The sequence below is a fragment of the Tursiops truncatus genome, chromosome 6 (genome assembly GCF_011762595.2).
Source record: "Tursiops truncatus isolate mTurTru1 chromosome 6, mTurTru1.mat.Y, whole genome shotgun sequence".
Taxonomy (NCBI): Eukaryota; Metazoa; Chordata; class Mammalia; order Artiodactyla; family Delphinidae; genus Tursiops; species Tursiops truncatus.
In genome coordinates this window covers 59,874,311-59,897,115 of record NC_047039.1, presented here as the reverse complement: position 1 = coordinate 59,897,115, position 22,805 = coordinate 59,874,311, and the positions used below count along the sequence as shown (strand labels likewise).

Here is a 22,805-nt window from a genome sequence, read left to right as displayed (position 1 = left end):
GTAGGAAGAGAATATGTTTGAAGCTTGGTTATTTACAGTACAGTATTCAGTAGCTTTGGGGTCTCATTTGTCTTACATTACCATTATTGTTATCACTTTCTTTAAAAACCAGATCCACTACCATCAGCTCTGCTGCCATCGTCAGTATCACTTGTTTTTGAAGCAGAAGAGTGATAGAATTTTTGTTAATTTTTTTTCGCTGTCAGTCACATGAAATATATATCCACTGACCTTAAAACTAAAAACCTAAAAGAGAACAAATATAAACTAACAAGTATTGAGTGCATATTGTATGTCAGTCTCTATTTAAGTTTATTATGTATATTATTTCATGAAATCCTTACAGTAATTTTGGGAGATTGGTCTTAGTTCTGTTTTCCAGATAGGGAAACTGAGGCTCAAATAAAGTAATTGTGTGACCTAGAGGAAATTATTTAATAAATGGCAGAGCTGAGATTCAAACCCACGCTTAATGCCAAAGCTGATTTCGTGGGGATTGTCCCGTGCTGCTTCTCCTATAAAGTAAGAACAATAACAGTTGAGACAATCTGTTTGAAAGATATCTTAGCAACAACTCAAGTAAAACCATATTCAAATAGTTCTGTTCAGACTTAAAGATTGTTTAATAAATGCCCACTAAATTTCAAGCACGGTGTCTAATAATCTTTTGGTATATTCTGTTTAAATGAAATGATACTGTGAAGTAGAATGGATTTCTTTCCATTTTAGGCCTTTTCGTAAGCCTGGGTTCCACCAATTCTGAGGTTGAACTAAAGGAAGATTATGAAACTCAGCTGGAAAGATGGCGTATAGGAAGAAGAAAAGTCTTAAAACATGGATGTATATTTCAAACCAGAAAACTATATTGTTTAGTGTATTTTAAAATGTTTACTATTTTTCTGGAATAGGGGAATTAGGTAGTCTCCCTAAGTCTATTTTCCAGATAACTGATTCTATTTCTTTAAGTCCAACTTATAAATCTTAGTTAATTATTTTTTCTAAACTCTTTCTGAAGTTCTGTTATTTGTTTTTTCTTTATCTGGCATGTAAGTAGTATGTAATAGTGAAGACTCTTAAGTCAAATAGTACATAAGACTTCTAGAGTCTCTGTTGTTGATATCATGGTGTGCTGTTGAGGTATGTTGGTCTGTGACCCACAGTTTGCTCTTAACTATATGCTAGGAAATGGAGATAAATTATACAGATTGCATACCTTCAGCTCTGTACAGTTTGTTTCTAGAAATTTCCACCTCTAATTATGTCCAATTGTGTATACACATAGGACTAAACTGGTGCTTCTTTAGAGGGACTAGTGTGGTTTCCTTAATTCATGAGATTTAAGTATTGTTTCCCAATTTAAGAATACAACCAACTCCTTATTTTCTTTATAAAGTTTTATAAAAGTTTTAAAACATACAGAACACCTGGATACTCACCACCTAGAATCAGCAATTGTCAACATTTTCTTTCTCATTTATTTGCTTGGGTGTATATATGTATATGTCTGTGCGTGAAGTTGGAGACATCAAGACACTACACTAATACCTAATTACTTGGTGTTCATCTTCTAAAAGTGACTTAAATATACATAGCCATAATATGAAAATTAATAATTCCCTAATCTGTTATGGAGTTTGACTTGAAAATTTCCCCAGTATTCCCCAAATTACTTGCATAGCCTTTTTCTTATTTTAAAACAGATCTACTCAAGGATCACACATTCCATTGGATTGTTGTATCTTAGAAATTGTTATCGCTTAACCTAGGATAGTCTTCCTTCCTTCTCTTACTTTCAGTTATTCAATATGTAGATTTATTTTGTTTTTAATAGATTAGGTCACTTTTCTTGAAAGATCACCCTCACACTCTGGATTTGCTTAGTTGTTAATGTTTTCCTTGAATCCGCTATATTTCTTGTAAACTGAAAGTTACGTTTAAAGGTTTGATTAGATTAAAGTTAAGCATATCTAGTGTGAATACTTTATGCGTGATTTTTGTATTCATGAAATTAATTTTAAAAGTGTTTCCATTCAAGAGTACTTGTTAATTGAGGTAATATTGCACAGGCTAAAGAATAGTAACATGGTAGGAGGTAAACAGTCTGGTTTCAGGAGCTTGAAAGTGGGAATCAGGTATTTCTCAAGTATTACTCATTTCGTAAAGGAAAGAAAGAAAATAACCAAAGTTTATTGGCTGTCCTTTTCCTGTACATGAAGGTGATCATCTCAGTTTAATGCCATGAGTATTGGTGTTGAGCTTGAGTCATCAGTCACAGTCATTAGCTGCTACCCTTAAGGAAAATTGCACTTTGGAATTCGAGGAATGTTTGAAGCATGGAGTTAATTACTTATCACTACTGACATGGTATCAGTAGAAGAAAGTGCATGTTACTGATAGAAGTGACCTGTGTACGCTGAAAATAATACCTAATGGACTGTCAACAATTAACCAGAAAACCTTTTTTGAAAATCATCTTAAACATATTAGTAATGTTTCCTGTGTTTGTAAATAGTATTCAGTATACTTAAATGATGGCTTATTTATTTATTTACTTTTAGACTTTTGTTTTTTAATGTACAGTGATGTGTTGTTCTTAAGTGGATATTGACAGGCGTATATACTAATGTAATGACTATTCCAATCAGGATTCAGAATATTTTCATCACTCCAGAAAGTTCCCTGTGTCTACTTCTGGTCAGCCTGGTTCTTCTCCCCATTCAGGTATCTGGTGGTCCAAGCCCTATACTGCCAGAGAGTTGGGCTGATCTTGTCATTGCTTAAGCTGTAGCAGAAAGCAATATGTTACTGGTGTCTTAAGTAGGAATTTCAAATACATTATCTCAAGGAAGCAGTTGGGAGTTTTGTTCTGTAGTATTTTTAATAATGTGATCCTGGGACATTAAAATAATAAAACAGCAACAAATAATATCTACAGCACTTGCTGAGCTCTAAGCACTCTGCCAAGTGCTGTTATTTATTTATTGAATTTTTGCAGAACCTACCAGTCAGGTAGGTTCTATTGTTAGATTTATTTTAAAGATGCAGAAACTGAAGCATAGGAGAAATTAGTTTGTTCAAGCTCACAAAGCTATTAAATGGCAGAGCAAGTATTTGAACCTTGCATTCAGACTTCAGAGCTTGTATTATTAATCACTGTATTATATTCCCTGTTAGTATATGTGGGCTTAGGAGACCTTCTTGAGCTGGTCAGGGAATCTAATCACCATTTATAGTGAATTTTCCTATATGAACAAAAGAACCCCAGTAATCAACTTAAAAAGACAGATATTGGAACAGTACCTCTTTGAAAGTTGGTGATCCCAGTTAAAAAAATAGGCAATGGATTTGAATAGGTATTTCTCCAGAGACGATGTAAGATAGCCACATGAAAAGATGCTCAACGTGATTTATTCATTAGGGAAATGTAAATAAACCGTAAGATACTACCACACTCACTAGAATGGCTACCATTAAAAAGACAGTAGCAAGTGTTGGCAAGGAGGTGAAAAAATTAGAACTCTCATGAACTGCTGGTGGGAATGTATAATAAAATAGTGCAGTCACTGTGGAAAACAGTTTGACAGTTCCTCAAAAAGTTAAACACAGAGTTATCATATGACCCAGCAATTCCATTCCTAGATATATAGCCAAAAGAATTGATAACAGGTGTTGCAACAGAAACTTGTGCATGAACATTCATAGCAGCATTTTTCACAATAGCCAAAAGGTGGAAACAACCCAAACATCCATCAACAGATGAATGGATAAACACAATGTTGTATATCGATACAAGGGAATATTATTCAGTCATAACAGGAATGAAGTATTGATACATACTACAACATGGATGAACCTTAAAAGATTATGCTAAGTGAAAGGCCACGTGTCATATGATTCCCTTTATATGAAATCTCCAGAATACGCAAATCCATAGAGTCAGAAAGTAGATTATTGGTTGCTAGGAGCTGGGGGTGGGGGCGGGGGGGAATGGAGAATGACTACTAATAGATACAGAGTGTCGTATTGGAGTGATTTAAAAAATGCTCTGAAATTATATAGGGGTGATGATTGCACAACTCTGAATACACTAAAGCACAGTAAATTAGACACTATAAAAAGTAAAAAGTAGACTTTAAAAGTTGATGACATTTAGTTTATCAGACATAATATACACATATAACTTACTTGAAAAGTGTAGAATAGAATTTCCTGGAGGCTGGTATACAGAACTCTTGATACTGTGTGGTAATCTAGGGAAAGACAAGTTGTTTAATCAAATAAACTTGGGAAATATACGTACTGTATCTATTGAAGATTTACAGTGTACATCAGCCCACTAAAGATTTGGTAAAGCTCTGTGGTAAAGAAACCTGTTCAGTGTTAACACAGGATTTTTGTAACTGAATTGGTCTTCAGCCCTTTAAATGAACAATCACCAGTTCTACAGAACCTACTTCATTATATCCAGCTTGGAAAGCACCGGTCACGTATTATTAAAAATTTTAGTTTATTAAGAATTCAGTAAAATAAAATCATTTCCTTAAACTAGCCACATTTCAAGTGCTCAGTAGTCACATGTGAGTAGTATATACTGTATTGGATAATGCATTTCTCTTGTTGCAGAAAGTTTGTACAGCCTTAGTAGACATACACAGTGAGACATACAGTCATAGGATGTTTTTATTTACTCTTAGTGCCCCACTTCTCAATTATTATAGAGCATTACAGAGAGAATGTTATGGGTTGAATCATGTCTCCCACCAAAAGATATACTGAAGTCCTAACCCCCAGTACCAGAAAGTACTTTTTATGCAGAAAAATTCATGCCTACTTGAATCTTTGTTACCATGTTACAAGTTACAAGGAAATATCTGATAGACTTCTTTAGTTATACATATATTTAGACACAGAGGTAGTTTTGTAAGGAGTAAAATTGCCTCGTAGAAAGTATTTTTTTTAATAGCGTCAACAATTAATTGGGGGCCTTTAAACACGTTGATTTCTGCTATTTACAGAGTCAAAGTAGTACTTATTAACATTTATGCAAAATGTAAGTTACTAGAAGAGAGGTGGGACTGAAGACTGCTGGTTGTCTGCTTTACATAAAAATGTAGCAGTTTCATAAGCCCACGTTATTGTACATTATTCTTTTGATATGGATGCAAGCAGAATAACAATATCAGGTTTGATATGCTTTCTGACTCCCAAATTAGGGAAGTCATTCATTTCGAGAAATGAAAAGTTTATAAGATATATAAATATTGAAATAGTTAGAAATAAGTAAATACTAAAGCATACTATGATTTTAAATTAGTGATTAAATATTGTCACTCTGATTGGCTCTTTTACCTTTATTAATCCAGTTGGCAAATTATCATCATTGCTGATTATAACAATAGAAACCTTTTTAAAAGCCCCTTTTTTGATGGGTTAAGGTTGTCTCCTTTGTCATTAACATTAAAAAACAACCTTTCAAATAGATAAGAGATCCCTAAATCATCAAAAATAAAGATGCAATTTACTGTAACTTGTATCTTGCATGTATGTATTGTAGTTGTGAAACAAATTACAATCAGTTTTTGTTGTTTTTGTCTTCTTTCTGTCCCTCCTACCTTCTGTCATAGTTCAGGTTTCTCTTTTAGGTTTTTGCAACAGATTCTGAGTAGGCCTCTGTAAGTATGTTTTTTTTCCCTTTAATTAGTTCTTCAAAAGACCATCTAAGATAACTTGTTTTTAACTTTTTAAACTTTTTTAGGATATACTTGACATAAATATAAATATAATTGACATACACATAAATTGTACATGTTTACAGTGTAAACTTGATTAAGTTTGATGTGTATGCACCCATTAAACCATCACTATAATCATGATAATGAACATATCCATTACGCCCAGTTGTTTATTCCTGTCTCTTTGTAGTGGCTTCCCACTGCCCTCCATCTCTGGGCACTCATCTGCTTACTTTCTCTCACTGTAGATTAGTTTTCATTTTCTAGAATTTTATATGAATGAAATCAGGCAGTATGTACTTGTTTATTGGTTGTTCTTTTGTGTCTTTCACTTAGCATAATTATAAAGAGGAAATTAACATTGGTACAGTATTATTAAAGTACAGATCTCATTGAAATTTTCCCTAATTTTTCTACTGATGTAGTTGTTATTTCTTAGTCTTTTCCATTCAGTAATAGTTGTTCAATTTTCCTTGTCTTTTATGACCTTGATCCTTTTGAAGAATACTGATCAGTTCATTTATAGAATCTATCAGCTTGGGTTTATTTGATTTTTCTCATGAATGGAATGCGCTTATGTGTTTTTGGCAGAAATTGTCACAAAAATGTCCTACTCAGTATTATATCAAGGAGTTCATGATGTTCATATATCTTACTATTGGTGACCTTTACCTTGATCACTTGGTGTCTGCCAGGTTTCTCTACTATAAACTTTCTTTTTGTAGTTAAAAAGGAACTGGGGGAAGATATTGTGCATATCTTATTTTTCCTGAAACTTGCTCACTGATTTTATGTCCATCACTGGATCTTGTCTGCAGCTAATTATGTGGTGTTTATCTAATGATGATTCTCTACATCCTTCTTCCTTCTCTATTAATTGGAATTCTATGTAAGAAAGAGCTGTCCCTTTGCTTTCATTTATTCAGTTACTTATATCAGTATGTTTTTGTATTTACGTGTTAAATACAATGCTGTAATTATTTTATTTAAATTTTTGCCTATTTTAAAAATTGGATTGTATATATATATATATTTACTGCATTTTAAGAATTCTTCATTTGTTTTGGATACAAGTCATTGATGCAGATACGTGATTTGCAGATATTTTTTTCCAGTTTGTAGCATGTCTTTTATTCTTTTTAGTAGTGTTTTTTGAAGAGAAATATTTGATTTTTATAAGGACCAGTCTGTCAGTTTTAATAATATTTATTTTGTGAGCCATGAAATAAATACTGTGTCTTATCTAAGAACTCTTTGCCTAACCCAGGACCACAAAAGATTTTCTATATTCCTGAACTTTGATGGATCAGGTTTTACATATAGGTCTCTAAATAGGTGAATTAATTAATTAATAGATATTATACATCTATTACTGTATTTATTAGGTTATTTTGATACTTTCGTCTTTTAACTTTTATACTAGGATTAAAAGGAATTTACTTATCATTATAGTATTCTGTATTTGTCTATATATTTACCTGTACCAGTCGGTTTTATACTTTTTTTTATGCTACAGTGTTGCTGTTCTGTGACCTTTCATTTTAACCTGAAGAATTTTAACCTTTAGCATTTCTGGTGAGTAGGTCTAGTGGTGATGAACTCCGTCAGGTTTTGTTTGTTTGGGAAAGTTTTTAATTTTCCTTCTTTTTTGAAGGATAAGTTGCCAGTTATAGTATTCTTGGTTGGTGGCTTTTTTCTTTTAGCACTTAGAATATATCATCCCACTCCTTTCTGGCCTGCAAGGTTTCTGCTGAGAAATTTGCTTATAGTTCTATGGGGGTTCCCTTGTACATGGCAAGTTGCCTTTTTCTTCTGCTTTCAAAATTCTCTCTTTGGTTTGACTTTTGACAATTTAATTTGTCTCATTGGGGATTTCTTTGAGTTCCTCTTTGGGGTTCTTTGGGCTTTTTGTATCAGGGCATCCATTTCCTTCCCCAGATTTGGGAAGTTTTCAGCCATTATTTCTTTGAAAAAGTTTTCTGGTCATTTCTCTTTCTCCTGAGCATACATTGATCTGCTTGTTGGTATCTCACAAGTTCCTTAGGTTGTTTTTTTACTCTTTTTTTCATTTTTTTTTTCTTTTTGTTATTGAATGATTCCTGATGACTTTTCTTAGACCTTTTTTCTTTCTGCCTGATCTAGTCTTCTCTGGAATCCCTCTAGTGAGTTTTTATTTCAGTTATTACATTCTTTAACTTTGTGATTTCTGTTTGGTAGTTTTATATTTATATATAACAAATTATATATATATAATATGTATATAAAATATGTTTATATATTTTTTTTAATTCATTTTATTTATTTTACTTTTGGCTGTGTTGGGTCTTTGCTGCTGCACACGGGCCCTCTCCAGTTGTGGCGAGCAGGGGCCACTCCTTGCTGCAGTGCACAGGCCTCTCACTGTGGTGACCTCTCCCACTGCAGAGCACGGGCTCTAGGCACGCAGGCCTCAGTAGTTGTCGCATGCGGCCTCAGTAGTTGTGGCTTGTGGGCTCTAGAGCACAGGCTCAGCAGCTGTAGCGCATGGGCCCAGCTGCTCCGTGGCATGGGAGATCCCCCTGGACCAGGGCTCGAACCTGTGTCCCCTGCATTGGCAGGCAGATTCCCAACCACTGCGCCACCAGGGAAGCCCCTATTTATGTATGTTTATTTAATAATTATTTATTTAGTATTTTGTCTTTGTTGAAATTCTTACTTTGTTCATGCATCGTTCTCCTGATCTCAGTGAACATCTTTATGATGGTTATTTTGAATTATCTGTCTAGTAAATCATATATCTCTATTTCATTAGGGTCTCTTTCTTTTTTTTTTAAAAATTAATTTATTTTATTTTTGGCTGCATTGGGTTTTTGTTGCTGTGTGCGAGCTTTCTCTAGTTGCGGTGAGCAGGGGCTACTCTTCGTTGCAGTGTGCAGGCTTCTCATTGCAGTGGCTTCTCTTGTTGCGGAGCACAGGCTCTAGGCACATGGGCTTCAGCAGTTGTGGCATGTGGGCTCAGTAGTTGTGGCTCTCGGGCTCCAGAGTGCAGGCTCAGTAGTTGTGGAGCACAGGCTTAGTTCTGCGGCATGTGGGATCTTCCCGGACCAGGGCTCGAACCTGTGTCCCCTTCATTGGCAGGCGGATTCTTAACCACTGTGCCACCAGGGAAGCCCCATTAGGATCTCTTTCTATAGATTTATCTTGTGTCCTTTGGAACATATTTGCCTGTTTCTTCGTCTTCCTTGACCCTCTTTTTTGGTGTTCGTGCATTAGGCAAAGCAGCCACCTCTCCAGTCTTTATGGATTGGCCTCATACAGAAGAAGATCCCTACCAGTCAGCCCAGCCAGAGATTCTGGTGGCATCTCAAAACTATATTCTAGTTCAGCATGCTTACTTTACTCTTTGCAGCCGCCTGGTGTCTAGGTTATTCTACATCCCCTCACAGCATCAAAACAAGTGAGAATGAAGCCATTTCTCAGGCAGCCTCTAAAAAAGTTGGATCATTTGATGGTTTAGCCAATTCTTTCCCTCCCTTGGGAGAAGCTGAGGGCTGCGTTTTTTCATCCACTTGCTCTGTGCTGAGCTGAGGGGAGGAGCTTTGGGAACTGGCAGCCCAAACCTCGGTCTCTATTCTCATTAGCATCTGGTGGCTAAATTATGCCAGGTCTCATTATTGCCCAGTGGAAGGGAAGACAGACCCCACCACCACCCCTTTTTTGGGCAGCCCCCAGAAAAGTTGGGGCATTGGAATTGTGGGCTAATCTTTAGCTCCCCAGGGAGAAGTTGGGGTTGGGTTTTTTATCCACTTGCTCTATACTTAGCCAGGGAGAGGGGCTATGGCAACTGCCTGCCCAAACCTCTGTCTCTGTGCTTACTAGCCCCCAGGCAGCTAGATTTTTCCAGATCCTGTCAGCACTCTGAGGCAGGTAAGTCAGAACCCATTCCTTTGAATAGGCCCCATAGAAACCGGGCTTTTGGACGTGTGGATCAACTCTTTTTTTCCCAGGGAAAAGCTGAGAGCTAGAATTATTTTCTCTGCTAACTCTGCTAAGCTGTGGAGAGGAGCTATTGGTGACTACCAGTCCATGCTGTTGTCTCTGTTCTCCCCCAGGTAGCTAGATTATGCCGGTTCTGACAGTGCTTCAAGACTGACAAGTTAGAAGCCTGTCCTCTGAGGATCCCTGTGGAAAGGTTGGGGCATCTGACACACAGACCACCCCTTTTCCTTTGTAGGGATTAGCTGGGAGTTGGAGGGTTTCATCCTGATTGTATGGCACTATGTTGGTGGTAGGAATTCTGGTGAGAAGGTGTCCTGAATTTCCCTACCAGCTTTGATGAGTGTGATCTCTCATTCATCCAGCATTCAGGTGCTTTTCAATTCATTTCTGTATTTCTCACAAAAGGGGATTTGTCTGCGAATTGTCGTGGGGGGGGTGGTGGAGAAGAGAATCTAGGACTTTTTACTCTGACATTTTGCTAATGTCACTGCCCCCAGGGTATTTGTTTTTAATGTTTAATTGATATTTGAAGTACAGACAACTAATGCCTAGCAGTTTTAATGTGTTTGGAGCTTTGTTAGCTTCTTAGAAACTTTTGTATTTCACTTTCAGAGATTAAAAAAACTTCTAAGGGGATGACCTATGTAACTTTGGAAAATGGCATTGTAACTCGTTATTCTAAGGCTAAAGTAGAAGTTATCCAAAAAAACTGTATTGTATTTGGTAAATTTGTTTTTTTATAGGGGTATAGTTAGCAATTGCAAAATACTATATACATATGGTAAGGTTGAACAAAGAACTAAATTAGTTGTATGAAATGATAGCCAGGTTCTCGCTGTCTGAAGAAAGTTCCAAATAAGTAAGGGAGAAGGCTAGAAAGAACCACATTGTGCTTGATTATAGTCACATATATTTTTGTTTATAAATATATGCATATATTGAAAGAAATATGTAGAGATACGTGTGTATATGTGGGTTATATAGGTTCATATACTTCCTACTGTGTTTGCTGAGAGGACCTACAAGTAATGACACCCCACTAACAGTAAGCATCTTGTTTTCAGGTCTTCTTTTCTAAATACTATCTCTAATAAAAGGGTCAGGAATCCCTGAAAAAATGGCTGATTTTAGGGCAAGGACAGACAGAGTACCAGATGACCTTGTGGAGCTTCTTGTAGTGCCAGAAACTGGATGTCCAGTTGTTCCAGCATCATTTGTTGAAAACTATCTGTTCTCCATTGTGTTGCCTTTGCTTCTTTGTCAAAGGTCAGTTGACTGTATTTATGTGTGTCTGTTTCTGGGCTATTCTTTCATTGATCTGTTTTCTATTCTTTTGCCAATACCACACTCTCTTCATGACTGTATCTTTATAGTAAGTCTTGAAGTTGGGTGGTGTCAGTCTTTCAACTTAGTTCGTTTCCTTCAATATTGTGTTGGTCGTTCTCGGTCTTTTGCCTCTCCATGTAAACCTTAGAACCAGTTTGTCAATATCTATAAAATAACTTGCTGTGATTTTGATTGGGATTGTATTGAATCTGTAGATCAAATTGGGAAGAACTGAACATCTTGACAATACTGGGCTTTTTAATCCATGAATTTGGGATATCTCTCCATTTATTTTTTATTTTATTTTGTTCATTGAAACTTTGTAGTTTTCCTCACATAGATCCTACACATATTTTGAATTTATATCTAAATATTTTTTGTTGAAAATTCCACTTGTTCATTGCTAGTATATAGGAAAGCAGTTGACTTGTATATAATAACATTGTATCCTGCAACCTTGCCATAGTTACTTATTATTTCCACAAGTTTTTTTGTTATTGTTGTTGTTCATTCTTTCTGATTTTCTATATGGGCAGTCATGTCATCTAAGAATAAGTTGTATTTCTTTCTTCTCCATCTGTATATCTTTCATTTCCTTTTCTTGTGTTCTCCCAGTATGATTTTGAAAAGGAAGGGTAAGAGGGAGTATCCTTACTTTGTTCCTGATCTTATCAGGAAAGCTAGTTTCTTCCAGTGAGTATGTTGTTAGCTATAGGTTTTTGTAGATGTTCTTTGTCGGGTTGAAGAAGTTCCCCTCTGTTTCTAGTTTGCTGAGAGTTTTTGTCATGAATGGGTGTTGGATTTTGTCAAATTCTTTCTCTGCATCTATTTATAAGATCATGTGTTTTTTTTCCTTTAGTCTGTTGATATGATGGTGGATTATATTAATTTTCAAATGTTGAACCAATCCTGCAGATCTATAGTAAATCCCACTTGATTATAGTATATGATTCTTTTTATACATTGTTGGATTTGATTTGCTAATATTGTGTTCAGAATTTTTGCATCTATGTGCATGAGAGCTCTTGGTTTGTCATTTTATTTTCTAATAATGTCTTTTCTGGTTTTAGTATTAGGGTAATACTGGCCTCATAGAAGGAGTTAGTATTCTCTGCTTTTATCTTGTGGAAGAGATTGTAGAAAATTTGTATAATTGCTTCCTTAAATGTTTGGTAGAATCCACCAGTGAACCCATCTGGGTTTGGTCCTTTCTGTTTTTGAAGATTATTAATTATCAATTCAATTTCTTTAATGGATATAGGCTTATTCAGATTGTTTGTCTTTATGGTTCTTTTTGATTTGCTTGGACTGTTTAAACTCATTTAATATTGGATTATGTTATCTTTTATTATACTTCTAGAATTATTAAAATACTGTCAGTGTACTTGATGATATCTTTTACTTTTTATGAGATATTAATAAAATAAAACTGTTTTCTTCCAGCCTAGTGTATTAATCATAACCTACAAGGAACCTGCAAAATCATCTTCTCAGTTTGGATCCTACACGCAAGCTGAATGGAGGCCAGATAGTACCATGATAGCTGTGTCAGTAAGTACATTTTTCAACTTTAATGCTGTTTTCTTATGAAATCATTACATCGCATTTAAATTTAATTCTCTTAGATGAGATCCTTTCACTTTTTCACACCCATTAGTATTTACCATCTGTGATAGGAATTGCTGTACCGATTCTTCTATTCAGGTTACTCCTACTATATCGTTTTTCTTGATTCTTCTACTTCCTCCCATCCCTAAACGGTGCCTATATCCTTTTCTTTTTATTCCTCTCACTTTGCTGTTTTGTCCTTGAAGTCTAATCTAGATTTTTTAAGCTTTCATCTGTATTTACATGGTATTCCCGAATTTATATTATAAATCCTGCCCTCTGTTCCCAAGGATGTCTCATAAAAATGATAAACTTTGTGTTTATGTCATACTACATTCTCATATCCATTTGGGTTTATTTCTGCATTTCTCCTCTATTCCATTAATGTGCTTAGGTCTGGTTAATTTTACCTTTTTATTGTCAGCTCTTGGGCTGTCATCATCACCTAATTCGAATTAGCAATAATTCATTTATTGAGAGCACCTTCCATGTAACTATTATTATAACCGCATTAGGTGTATCATGTCTTCTAAGCTTGACACTTCGAAGTAGATACAGTTGTCCTTCGTAGTAGATTAGTGTATTGAGGGTTTGAGAAAGTAAGTTTTATCCAAAGTTACACAGATAGTGTATATTGGAGAGAAGGACTTTAGAATTAGGTACTTAGATTCCATTTACTGTCAAGTACTACACTGATATCTCTCTGCTTTCGGTCCTTTTCCTGTTCATGCTATATAATGCTGACTGGGTTAATCATCTGAAAGTGGCTCCATAAAATAAAAAATATTGAGTAGTTCCTCACATCCTGCAGCAAGGGTTTGCAGACTACCAACCATGTGCCAAATTTACTCTGCTTCCTGTTGTGTGTGGACCATGAACTAAGAATAGTTTTATGTTTTTAAATTATTGGAAAAAATCAAAGAGGAATAGTATTTTTGACAGGTGAAAATTATATGAAATTTAAATTTTATTGTCCATCAATAATGTTGTTTTTGAGTATTAAAATGCTGATTTCTTTGCATGTTGTCTGGCCGCTTTCAAGGGACAACAGCTGAGTTGAGTAATCCTGACAGTGACCATACATGGTGCTTTATCTCTTCACTCTTCTGCTCAGTGCAGTATAAATTATAATAAAGCATTTATAAATTCATTGTTTCAAGTGCCACGCATATTGCTATATTGTGACATGTCATATTATTTTTATTACTAGTGTATACTGATCATGTCAAAGGAATAAAAAGAGAAAAATAGATTTTGAATTTCATGCTTTTAAAGCACATGTGTATTATTTTATTACCGAATTAGATGGCAAAATATTGTGTTTATTATGGAATGACACTATAGTGATGCCAGAAGAATACAGTATAAGTTGAAATTACCCAGCTACGTACTCATCACAGTATTCCCAGCTCACTGAAATTAGTAGTCAGGAAAAATCAGAAAATTTAAAATGGATTATCTCATCACATCAGATTTTTTTCACAAAAATAAAAAATTAAAATGAAGGTGCAATCAAAGTAAGTTTGCTTGGTTCTTATGATGAATTGACAAATGTTAATACTGCTCAGTTTATTTGAATATCAAGACAGAATGTGAAATGACTAAGAATTACTCCCCATGAATAGCATGTGTGGGACAACTTCAGGTGAAAAAAATTTTCAAAGTTGAGAAAACACTAATTCAATACAACCTGAAGTAGAATCCACTAAGGTGTCTTGATTGATGGTGGTAAAAACATGGAGCAGAAAAAGGCTTCAGTTGGACAAATTTACAAAGCTTATGAATATGTAAACATTTAAAACTGATGGTTATTTTAAGTTTTTGTCAGAAATAGAAGCTGAATATCCTGACTTGCCCAAGACCACAGTCTTTTGATGGCTTAGCAGTTAGTGGTAAACATTTATTGTGAATTTTTTGAGCTCATGTGTGAGGTTGAAATTTTTTGAACTTGAGGAACCACTCTTAATCACCTGTGGGGCATTGAATGGCTTTGGAAAATAGCTTTGCTGCAGACTTGATAATGTTTCCTAATGAATTTAAAACTATAAAGCAAAACAGCGCTTATATGTGAAACTTATATGTGGTTAAGCCATTTTGATGACAGCTAATGTTTGAATTACAAGTAAAGTCAGGCTGTCAAAAGTTAACAAGACCATGTCTATTTCCAAGAAAAATTAGCAATAGGTATTTTTTCTAAGGTCAAACCACAGTTCAAGTAGTATTTTTTGGATCTTGATGCAGTTGCAAAAGAAATTTCCATATTCATAATCCATTAATTGTGCAAATGAGGAGTGCTTCCACCTAACCTTCAGTTGGAAGTGATTACAATGTAATGACATGTTAATAGGCAAACATAGAAGAAATCTGGTAGACTTTATAATTGCCTACCAAGTGATGAATGTATTCAATTAAAATCATATGCTCATGGGTTGATATCAGTATTTGACAGTACTGGTTTGAAAACACATTTTCACATATAAATATGTAAAATCACATTACAGACTAGCATTAAGAGGAAACTTTGCAATTGATTTTGATCGTGGGAACACTAACTTTATTTTTAATTGAAATATAGTTGGTTTGCAATGTTGTGTTTCTGGTGTACAGCAAAGTGATTCAGTTATGTACATATATGTTTATATTTATTTATTTATTTTTCATATCATTTTCCATTATGGTTTGTTACAAGATATTGAATATAGTTTCCTGTGCTGTGCAGTAGGACCTTGGTTTTTTTTTTATATATATAGTAATTTGTATTGGCTAATTCCAAGCTCCTAATTTATCCCTCCTCCACCCCCATCCCCGTTTGGTAACCATAAGTTTGTTTTCTGTGTCTGTGACTCTGTTTCTGTTTTATACATAAGTTCATTTGTATCATATTTCAGATTCCACATGTAAGTGATATAATGTGGTATTTGTCTCTTTCTGTCTGCCTACTTCACTTAGTATGATTATCTCTAGGTCCATCCATGTTGCTGCAAATGGGCATTATTTCATTCTTTTTTATGGCTGAGTAGTATTTCGTATATATATACACAACATCTTTATCCATTCATCTGTTGATGGACACTTACGTTGCTTCCATGTCTTGGTGATTGTAAATAGTGCTGCTCTGAACATTGGGGTGTATGTATCTTTTCAAATTAGACTTTTTCTTTTTTCCAGACCATATGCTCAGGAGTGGGCTTGCTGGATCATATGGTAAACTCTGTTTTCCATAGTGGCTGCACCAGTTTACATTTCCACCAACAGTATAGAAGAGTTCCCTTTTCTCCACACCCTCTTTGGCATTTAATATTTGTAGACTTTTTGATAACGGCCATTCTGCCAGTGTGAGGTGATACCTCACTGTAGTTTTTTTTTTTTTTTTTTTTTTTTTTTTGCTGTACGCGGGCCTCTCACTGTTGTGGCCTCTCCCGTTGTGGAGCACAGGATCCGGACGCACAGGCTCAGCGGCCACGGCTCACGGGCCTAGCCGCTCCGTGGCATGTGGGATCTTCCCGGACCGGGGCACGAACCCATGTCCCCTTCATCGGCAGGCGGACTCTCAACCACTGCGCCACCAGGGAAGCCCCTCACTGTAGTTTTGATTTGCATTTCTCTGATCATTAGCGATGTGGAGCATCTTTTCATGTGCCTGTTGGCCATCTGTATGTCTTCTTTGGAGAAATGTCTGTTTAGGTCTTCTGCCCATTTTTTGATTGGGTTGTTTGATTTTTTGTTATTGAGTTGTATGAGCTGTTTGTATATTTTAGAAATTAAGCCCTTGTTGGTCACATCATTTGCAAATATTTTCTCCCATTCCATAGGTTTTCTTTTCATTTTGTTCATGGTTTCCTTTGCTGTGCCAAAGCTTATAAGTCTGAATAGGTCCCATTTTTTAATTTTTGTTTTTATTTCTATTGCCTTAGGAGACTGACCTAAGAAAACACTGCTACAGTTTATGTCAGAGAATGTTTCGCCTATGTTCTCTTCTAGGAGTTTTATGGTGTCCTGTCTTATATTTAAGTCTTTAAGCCACTTAGAGTTTGTTTTTGTGTGTGGCGTGAGAGTGTGTTCTAACTTCACTGATTTACATGCAGCTGTCCAGCTTTCCCAACACTACTTGCTGAAGAGACTTCTTCAGCAAGAAGTAGAAGAAGAAGAGACGACTTCTTGCCTCCTTTGTCAAAGATTGACTGAGTGTGGGTTTATTTCTGGGCTCTCTGTTCCATTTATGCATGTGTCTGTTTTTGTGCCAGTACCATGCCATGCTGTTTTGATTACTGTAGCTTTGTAGCATTTTCTGAAGTCTGGGAGAGTTATGCCTCCTGCTATGTTCTTTTTCCTCAGGATTGCTTTGACACTTCTGGGTCTTTTATGGTTCCATATAAATTTTAGGATTATTTGTTCTAGTTCTGTGAAAAAGGTCATGGGTAATTTTATGCTAGGGATTGCCTTAAATCTGTAGATGCTTTGAGTAGTATGGCCATTTTAACAATATTAATTTTTTCAGTCCAAAAGCATGAAATGTCTTTCCATTTCTTTGAGTTATCTTCAGTTTCCTTTATCAGTGTTTTATAATTCTCAGCATATAAGTCTTTAACCTCCTTGGTCAGTTTTATTCCTAAGTATTTTATTTCAGTTTTTGGATGCAGTTTTAAAGAGATCTTTTTTTTTTTTTAACTTTCTGATATTTCATTGGTAGGGTAAAGAGGTGCAACTGATTTCTGTATGTTAATCTTGTATCCTGCTACGTTGCTGAATTCGTTTATCAGTTCTAGTAGTTTTTGTGTGGAGTTTTTAGGGTTTTCAATATATAGTATCTTGTCATCTGTGTATTATGACAATTTTACCTCTTCCCTTCCAATTTGGCTACCTTTTATTTCCTTTTCTTGTCCGATTGCTTTGGCTAGGACTTCCAATATTATGTTGAATAGAAGTGGTGATAGTGGGCATCCTTGTCTTGTTCTAGATTTTAGCAGGAAGGCTTTCAGCTTCTCCCCATTGAGTATTATGTTGGCAGGGGAACATTAACTTTAAACCTCAATTAAGCAAAAAATATTATCCCCACAAAAAGAATTTCATTCTCTTTAGTGGATATATATTACAAAGAAAAATTGTACTAAATTTTCATCACTGTTATATTTAGAATTTTGTAACAGTAAAATTTATGAAAATTTGTTTTCTCTCTGTAATCTTGTGTTGTTGTTTTTCTGTATTTTGATGCTTTGACGCTGGCCCTGGAGAGACTGCCCCTCTCAGGGCTAGCCAATTTCTAGAGATAGTAAAGGATTACCTGCTAATGTTCCTTTCATGTGCAAACCAAACACTTCACAGCCTGTACCCTCAACCACATCCTTTATGGAGCTCTTTACCTAGGGCCACTATTCCCCACTCCTAATTACCCCAGAGCCAGTTACCAGATAAACTAGAAACAGCCTCTACAGAAACAATTTCACAATAATTTATTAACCTTTGCATATACTAAATATTAAGAAAACAAAGAAGTTAGGAATTATTTCTGTTCTCAAGTTGGGGGTGGGTAAAATACATATGTAAGAGAAGATAACAAACAATTTACTCTTTTTGGCTACTGAAAGTCCAGTTTTTATTTTACCTGGTTATTGCTTATAGTCTTTTTCTAGAAGATACATCTCCATACAACTGGAGATGTCATGATGAACATAAATTTAGCTGTTGTAGTCTGGTTTATGTTAAATAGGCTAAGTAAATGCTGACCTGATTCAAGTGATTTAAGTTAATTCATCTCCGTTTGTATAATTTAAAACATGAATTTATGGTTTAGCTTATATGAATTATAAGTTCATAAATGGACTTTATGAAAAATAGACTTTTTTAGAGCAATTTTAAGTTAACAGCAAAATTGAGAGGAAGGTATAGAGATTTCTTGCATTACTCCCTGCCCCAACACATGCATAGCCTCCCCCCATTATCCTCCACTAGAGTGATACATTTGTTACAATTGGTGAATCTACATTCACCATCATTATCACCCAGAGCCCATAGTTTGCATTACGATGCACTTTTGGTGTTGTACATTGTGTGGGTTTGGATGAATTTATAATGACATGTATCCACCATTATAGTATATAAAGAGTAGTTTCACTGCCCCTCAAACCCTCTGTGCTTTACCTATTTATCCCTTCATATCCCATAACCCCTGGCAGCCACTGATCTGTTTTATTGTCTTCATAGTTTTGCTTTTTCTAGAATGTCATATAATTGGAATCATACAGTATGTAGCCTTTTCAGATTAGCTTCTTTCACTTAGTAGTATGCATTTAACGTTCTTCCATGTCTTTTCATGACTTGATAGCTCATTACTTTTTAGCATGAATATTAAATCATGGGATGTATTACAGTTTACACATTCACCTACTGAAGGACATCTTGGTTGCTTCCAAATTTTAGCAGTTATGAATAAAGCTGGTATAAACATCTATGTGCAGGTTTTTGTATGGACATGTTTTCAACTCCTTTCATGCGCTGAGGTGCGCTTGCTGGGTTGTATGGTAAAACTATGTTTAGTTTTGTAAGAAACTGCCAAACTGTCTTCCAGAGTGGCTGTACCATTTTGTATTCCCATCAGCAATGAATGAGAGTTCCTGTTACTCCACATCTTTGACAGTGTTGTTAGTGTTTTGGATTATGATCATTCTAATAGGTGTATAGTGGTATCTCCTTGTTTTAGTTTGCATTTTTCTCACGACATATGCTCTGGAATATCTTTTCATATGCTTATTTGCCATCCATATATCTTTGGTGAGGTGCATGTTAAGGTCTTTGGCCCATTTTTTAGTTGGGTTGTTTGTTTTCTTATTTTTGAATTTTAAGAGTTTTTTGTTATTTTGGGTAACAGTCCTTTATCAGATATGTCTTTTGCAAATATTTTCTGCCAATCTGTGGCTTCTCTTTTCATTCTTTTGACAGATTTTTTGCAGAGCAGACGTTTGTAATTTTAATGATGTCAAGCTTATCAGTTTATTTCATCGATTGTGCCTCTGGTGTTGTATCTAAAAGTCATCACCAAACCGAGGTCATGTAGATTTTCTGTTATGTTATCTTTTAGGAGTTTTATAGTTTTGAGAATTGGATTTTTAAAAGTTTTAGTTTTTAATAAGGGGGATAAATGTTCGATGAAGAAAATCTGAGAATTGTAGAGATAAACAAGAAAAAATAACTTCACTACTCACAGATAATCATTAATTTTTACTTATGTTCCTATACCTTTTTAACGGTTGTTTGCAGATACACTTATATTTAATAGTACATAGAATTTGAAAGGCTACTGAAGTCTGTTTGTTTTTAAATCCAAAGTGATATTACTATAAGTCACTGTTAATGTCACCTGTTCATGAGGAGCACATTTGATAAATCTGTGAGTTTTCATAGGTAGAGGATTATTGAAAACATATTTTTTTCTTTATAGAAAGCTACTGTACAGCTTTTTTGACATGTTATATCATGAACATTGTCTCACTTCAACATTTTTCTGTAACTTGATTTTGAATGTTTGCATAGGATTCTAACTTACAGATGAGTAGATATTTAAATAGATAAATATAGAAATTTTCATTATTTTCACACAAAATTAACATCTTAATTTACACATTACTCTGCAATTTGATTTTTTTCACTTAGTATATTATGACTACCCTTCTAGATTAATACATACACTCTAACTTATTAGTTTTAGTATTTGTATAATATTCCATAGTGTGGAAGTTTCTTATACTCTTTGCTATTCTTCTCTTAATGGACCTTTGGCAACTATAAACAGTGCTACAGTAAACATCGTTATACATATACCCTTTTGTATTGGCGCATTTATTTCTTTAGGGCACTTTTCCCTATGTAGGATTGCTGGGTCAAAGTGTGTATGTATATTCTTTTTAATGAGTATTGCCAAATCATTTTTTCATAAAATTGTGTCAGTTTCCAGAGTCACTCCTATGTGTTCTTAAGATTCCTGTTTACCTACATTGTGCCTGCATTGGATTGGTGAAAAATGGTCTTGTCATTTTAATTTCCATTTGTTTAATTTCTGTTGCTAGTGAGGTTTGGCATCTTTTCCTATATTTATTGGCCCTTTGCAGTTCCTCTTCTGTAGGTTGCCTGTGTTTGTCCATTTTTCTTTTTTTCTTTAATTTATTTGGTTGCACCGGGTCTTAGTTGTGGCTCGCGGGCTCCTTAGTTGTGGCACACAGGCTCCTTAGTTGTGGCATGTGAACCCTTACTTGCGGCATGCGTGTGGGATTTAGTTCCCTGACCAGGGATCGAACCCAGACCCCCTGCATTGGGAGTGCGGAGTTTTATCCACTGTGCCACCAGGGAAGTCCCTGTCCATTTTTCAAACCCAGAATATTAGTTCCATATCTTTTTGCTTGTTATTTTCATTATAGCTTCAATGCCAAGAGCATTTTCTGCACACAGTGGGCATTCATATATTAAATAATATCTGAACGTACTGTTCTTTAAGCATGGTGAAGGCTATCCTGTCTAGGTACAGGATTCTTAGATTGAGATTCTTTTTTTTTTTTTTTTCCTAGCCATGAGGTAATGTTCTAGTGCCCTCTGGTTTCTAGGGTTATTAGTGAGAAGTCTAGTGTTAATCTGAGTCTTTTCCCTTTTCAGGAAACCTATTCTTTTTCTCTGAAAGATTTTTCTCTTTGTGATTGAAATTAAGTTATTTTTACTTACAAGATTGTATCTTTTTTTTTTTCATTAAATTGTCTCCCTCTGCCTGCCTCCCTCCTTCCCACCCCGGGCCAATCCACCCAAATTAAACCTGAGTCTTAGGCGTTTCAATCTGAAGACTTCAGTCTGTTTCTGCAGCTAGGGATTTTTTTTTCTCTTTTTCCTAAATAAGAGAAGAATAGAACAAGGTTTGTCTTGTTTTCTTCCCTTTTTTTTTTTATTGGAGTATAATTGCTTTACAATGGTGTGTTAGTTTCTGCTTTATAACAAAGTGAATCAGTTATACATATGTTCCCATATCTCTTCCCTCTTGCGTCTCCTTCCCTCCCACCCTCCCTATCCCACCCCTCCAGGCCGTCACAAAGCACCGAACTGATCTCCCTGTGCTATGCGGCTGCTTCCCACTAGCTATCTACCTTACGTTTGGTAGTGTATATATGTCCATGCCTCTCTCTTGCTTTGTCACAGCTTACCCTTCCCCTTCCCCATATCCTCAAGTCCATTCTCTAGTAAGTCTGTGTCTTTATTCCTGTATAACCCCTAGGTTCTTCATGAAATTTTTTTTCTTAAATTCCATATATATGTGTTAGCATACCTGTTTTCTTTCTTTAATTCATTATTTGCAGAGCTCCTGAATTTGTCTTCCAAGTCTCTTACCTTTCAGTAATGATTTTATCGAGAAGGGACAAGCTGTCAAGATGGCAGCATAGAAGGACGTGGAGCTCACCTCCTCCCACAGATACATACAATAATACATCTACAAGTGGAGTAGTTCTCACAGAATACACACTGAAAGCTGGCAGAAGATCTAATACAACCAAAGCTGCAAGAAAGATGCCCACGTAACTGGTTAGGATGAAAGGGGAAATAAAAAGGAATCAGGACAGGACCTGGACCCCTGGGAGGGACCTGTGAAAGAAGAAAGGTTTCCTCACCCTGGGAACCTCCTTCACCAGCTGGGAGGTCCACTGGGACAGATAGGGAGCTTCAGAGACGAATACAGGAGCCAGCTTATAGCCAGGTAGGGTAGAGGGAGACCAGCATAGACGGTCCTTGCACATTGGTGCACTTTCCAGCCCGACATGCAGGCCTGCCGGTATGTGCAGGGGCTGGATGCTGAAACTCGGGCTTCAGTGGACAGACCTGGTGAGGGGACTTGGTTTGGCTGTGCAGAGATAGCCTGAAGGGCCTGAAGTGTGGTCTGGGATGCAACTGGCACGGAGCGCAGGTCTGCCATAGGAGCCCCATTGTCAACACACGAAGGGAAGGGTGTGGGCCCACCATGGCAGCCTCATTGTCAGCATGCTCCCAGCGGGGCATGGCTGCAGCCACTGCGGACTTTAGAAATGTGCACCAGCAAGTTTTGGGAGCGTGCAAGCGCCACCAGAGTGGGTGTGCACATGCAAAGGCAGGGCTGAAATCTGAGCAGATTACCAGCACTCCGATAGTGGGTGCAGG

The 22,805-nt window shown here is 36.0% G+C and overlaps 1 protein-coding gene across 4 annotated transcripts in view; it reads left to right on the top strand.

The window, feature by feature from the left end:
- RIC1 (RIC1 homolog, RAB6A GEF complex partner 1) overlaps window positions 1–22,805 on the top strand; it is a 138,931-nt gene that overhangs the window by 25,203 nt on the left and 90,923 nt on the right. For 3 of the 4 annotated variants that reach the window (XM_019934812.3, XM_019934813.3, XM_019934811.3), the window contains exon 2: window positions 12,480–12,587. In XM_019934812.3, coding sequence (XP_019790371.2) covers window positions 12,480–12,587 — 108 coding nt within the window. Of the gene's footprint in view, window positions 1–12,479; window positions 12,588–22,805 lie in introns of those variants that run through there. The other variant, XM_073806133.1, reaches the window with a different exon arrangement.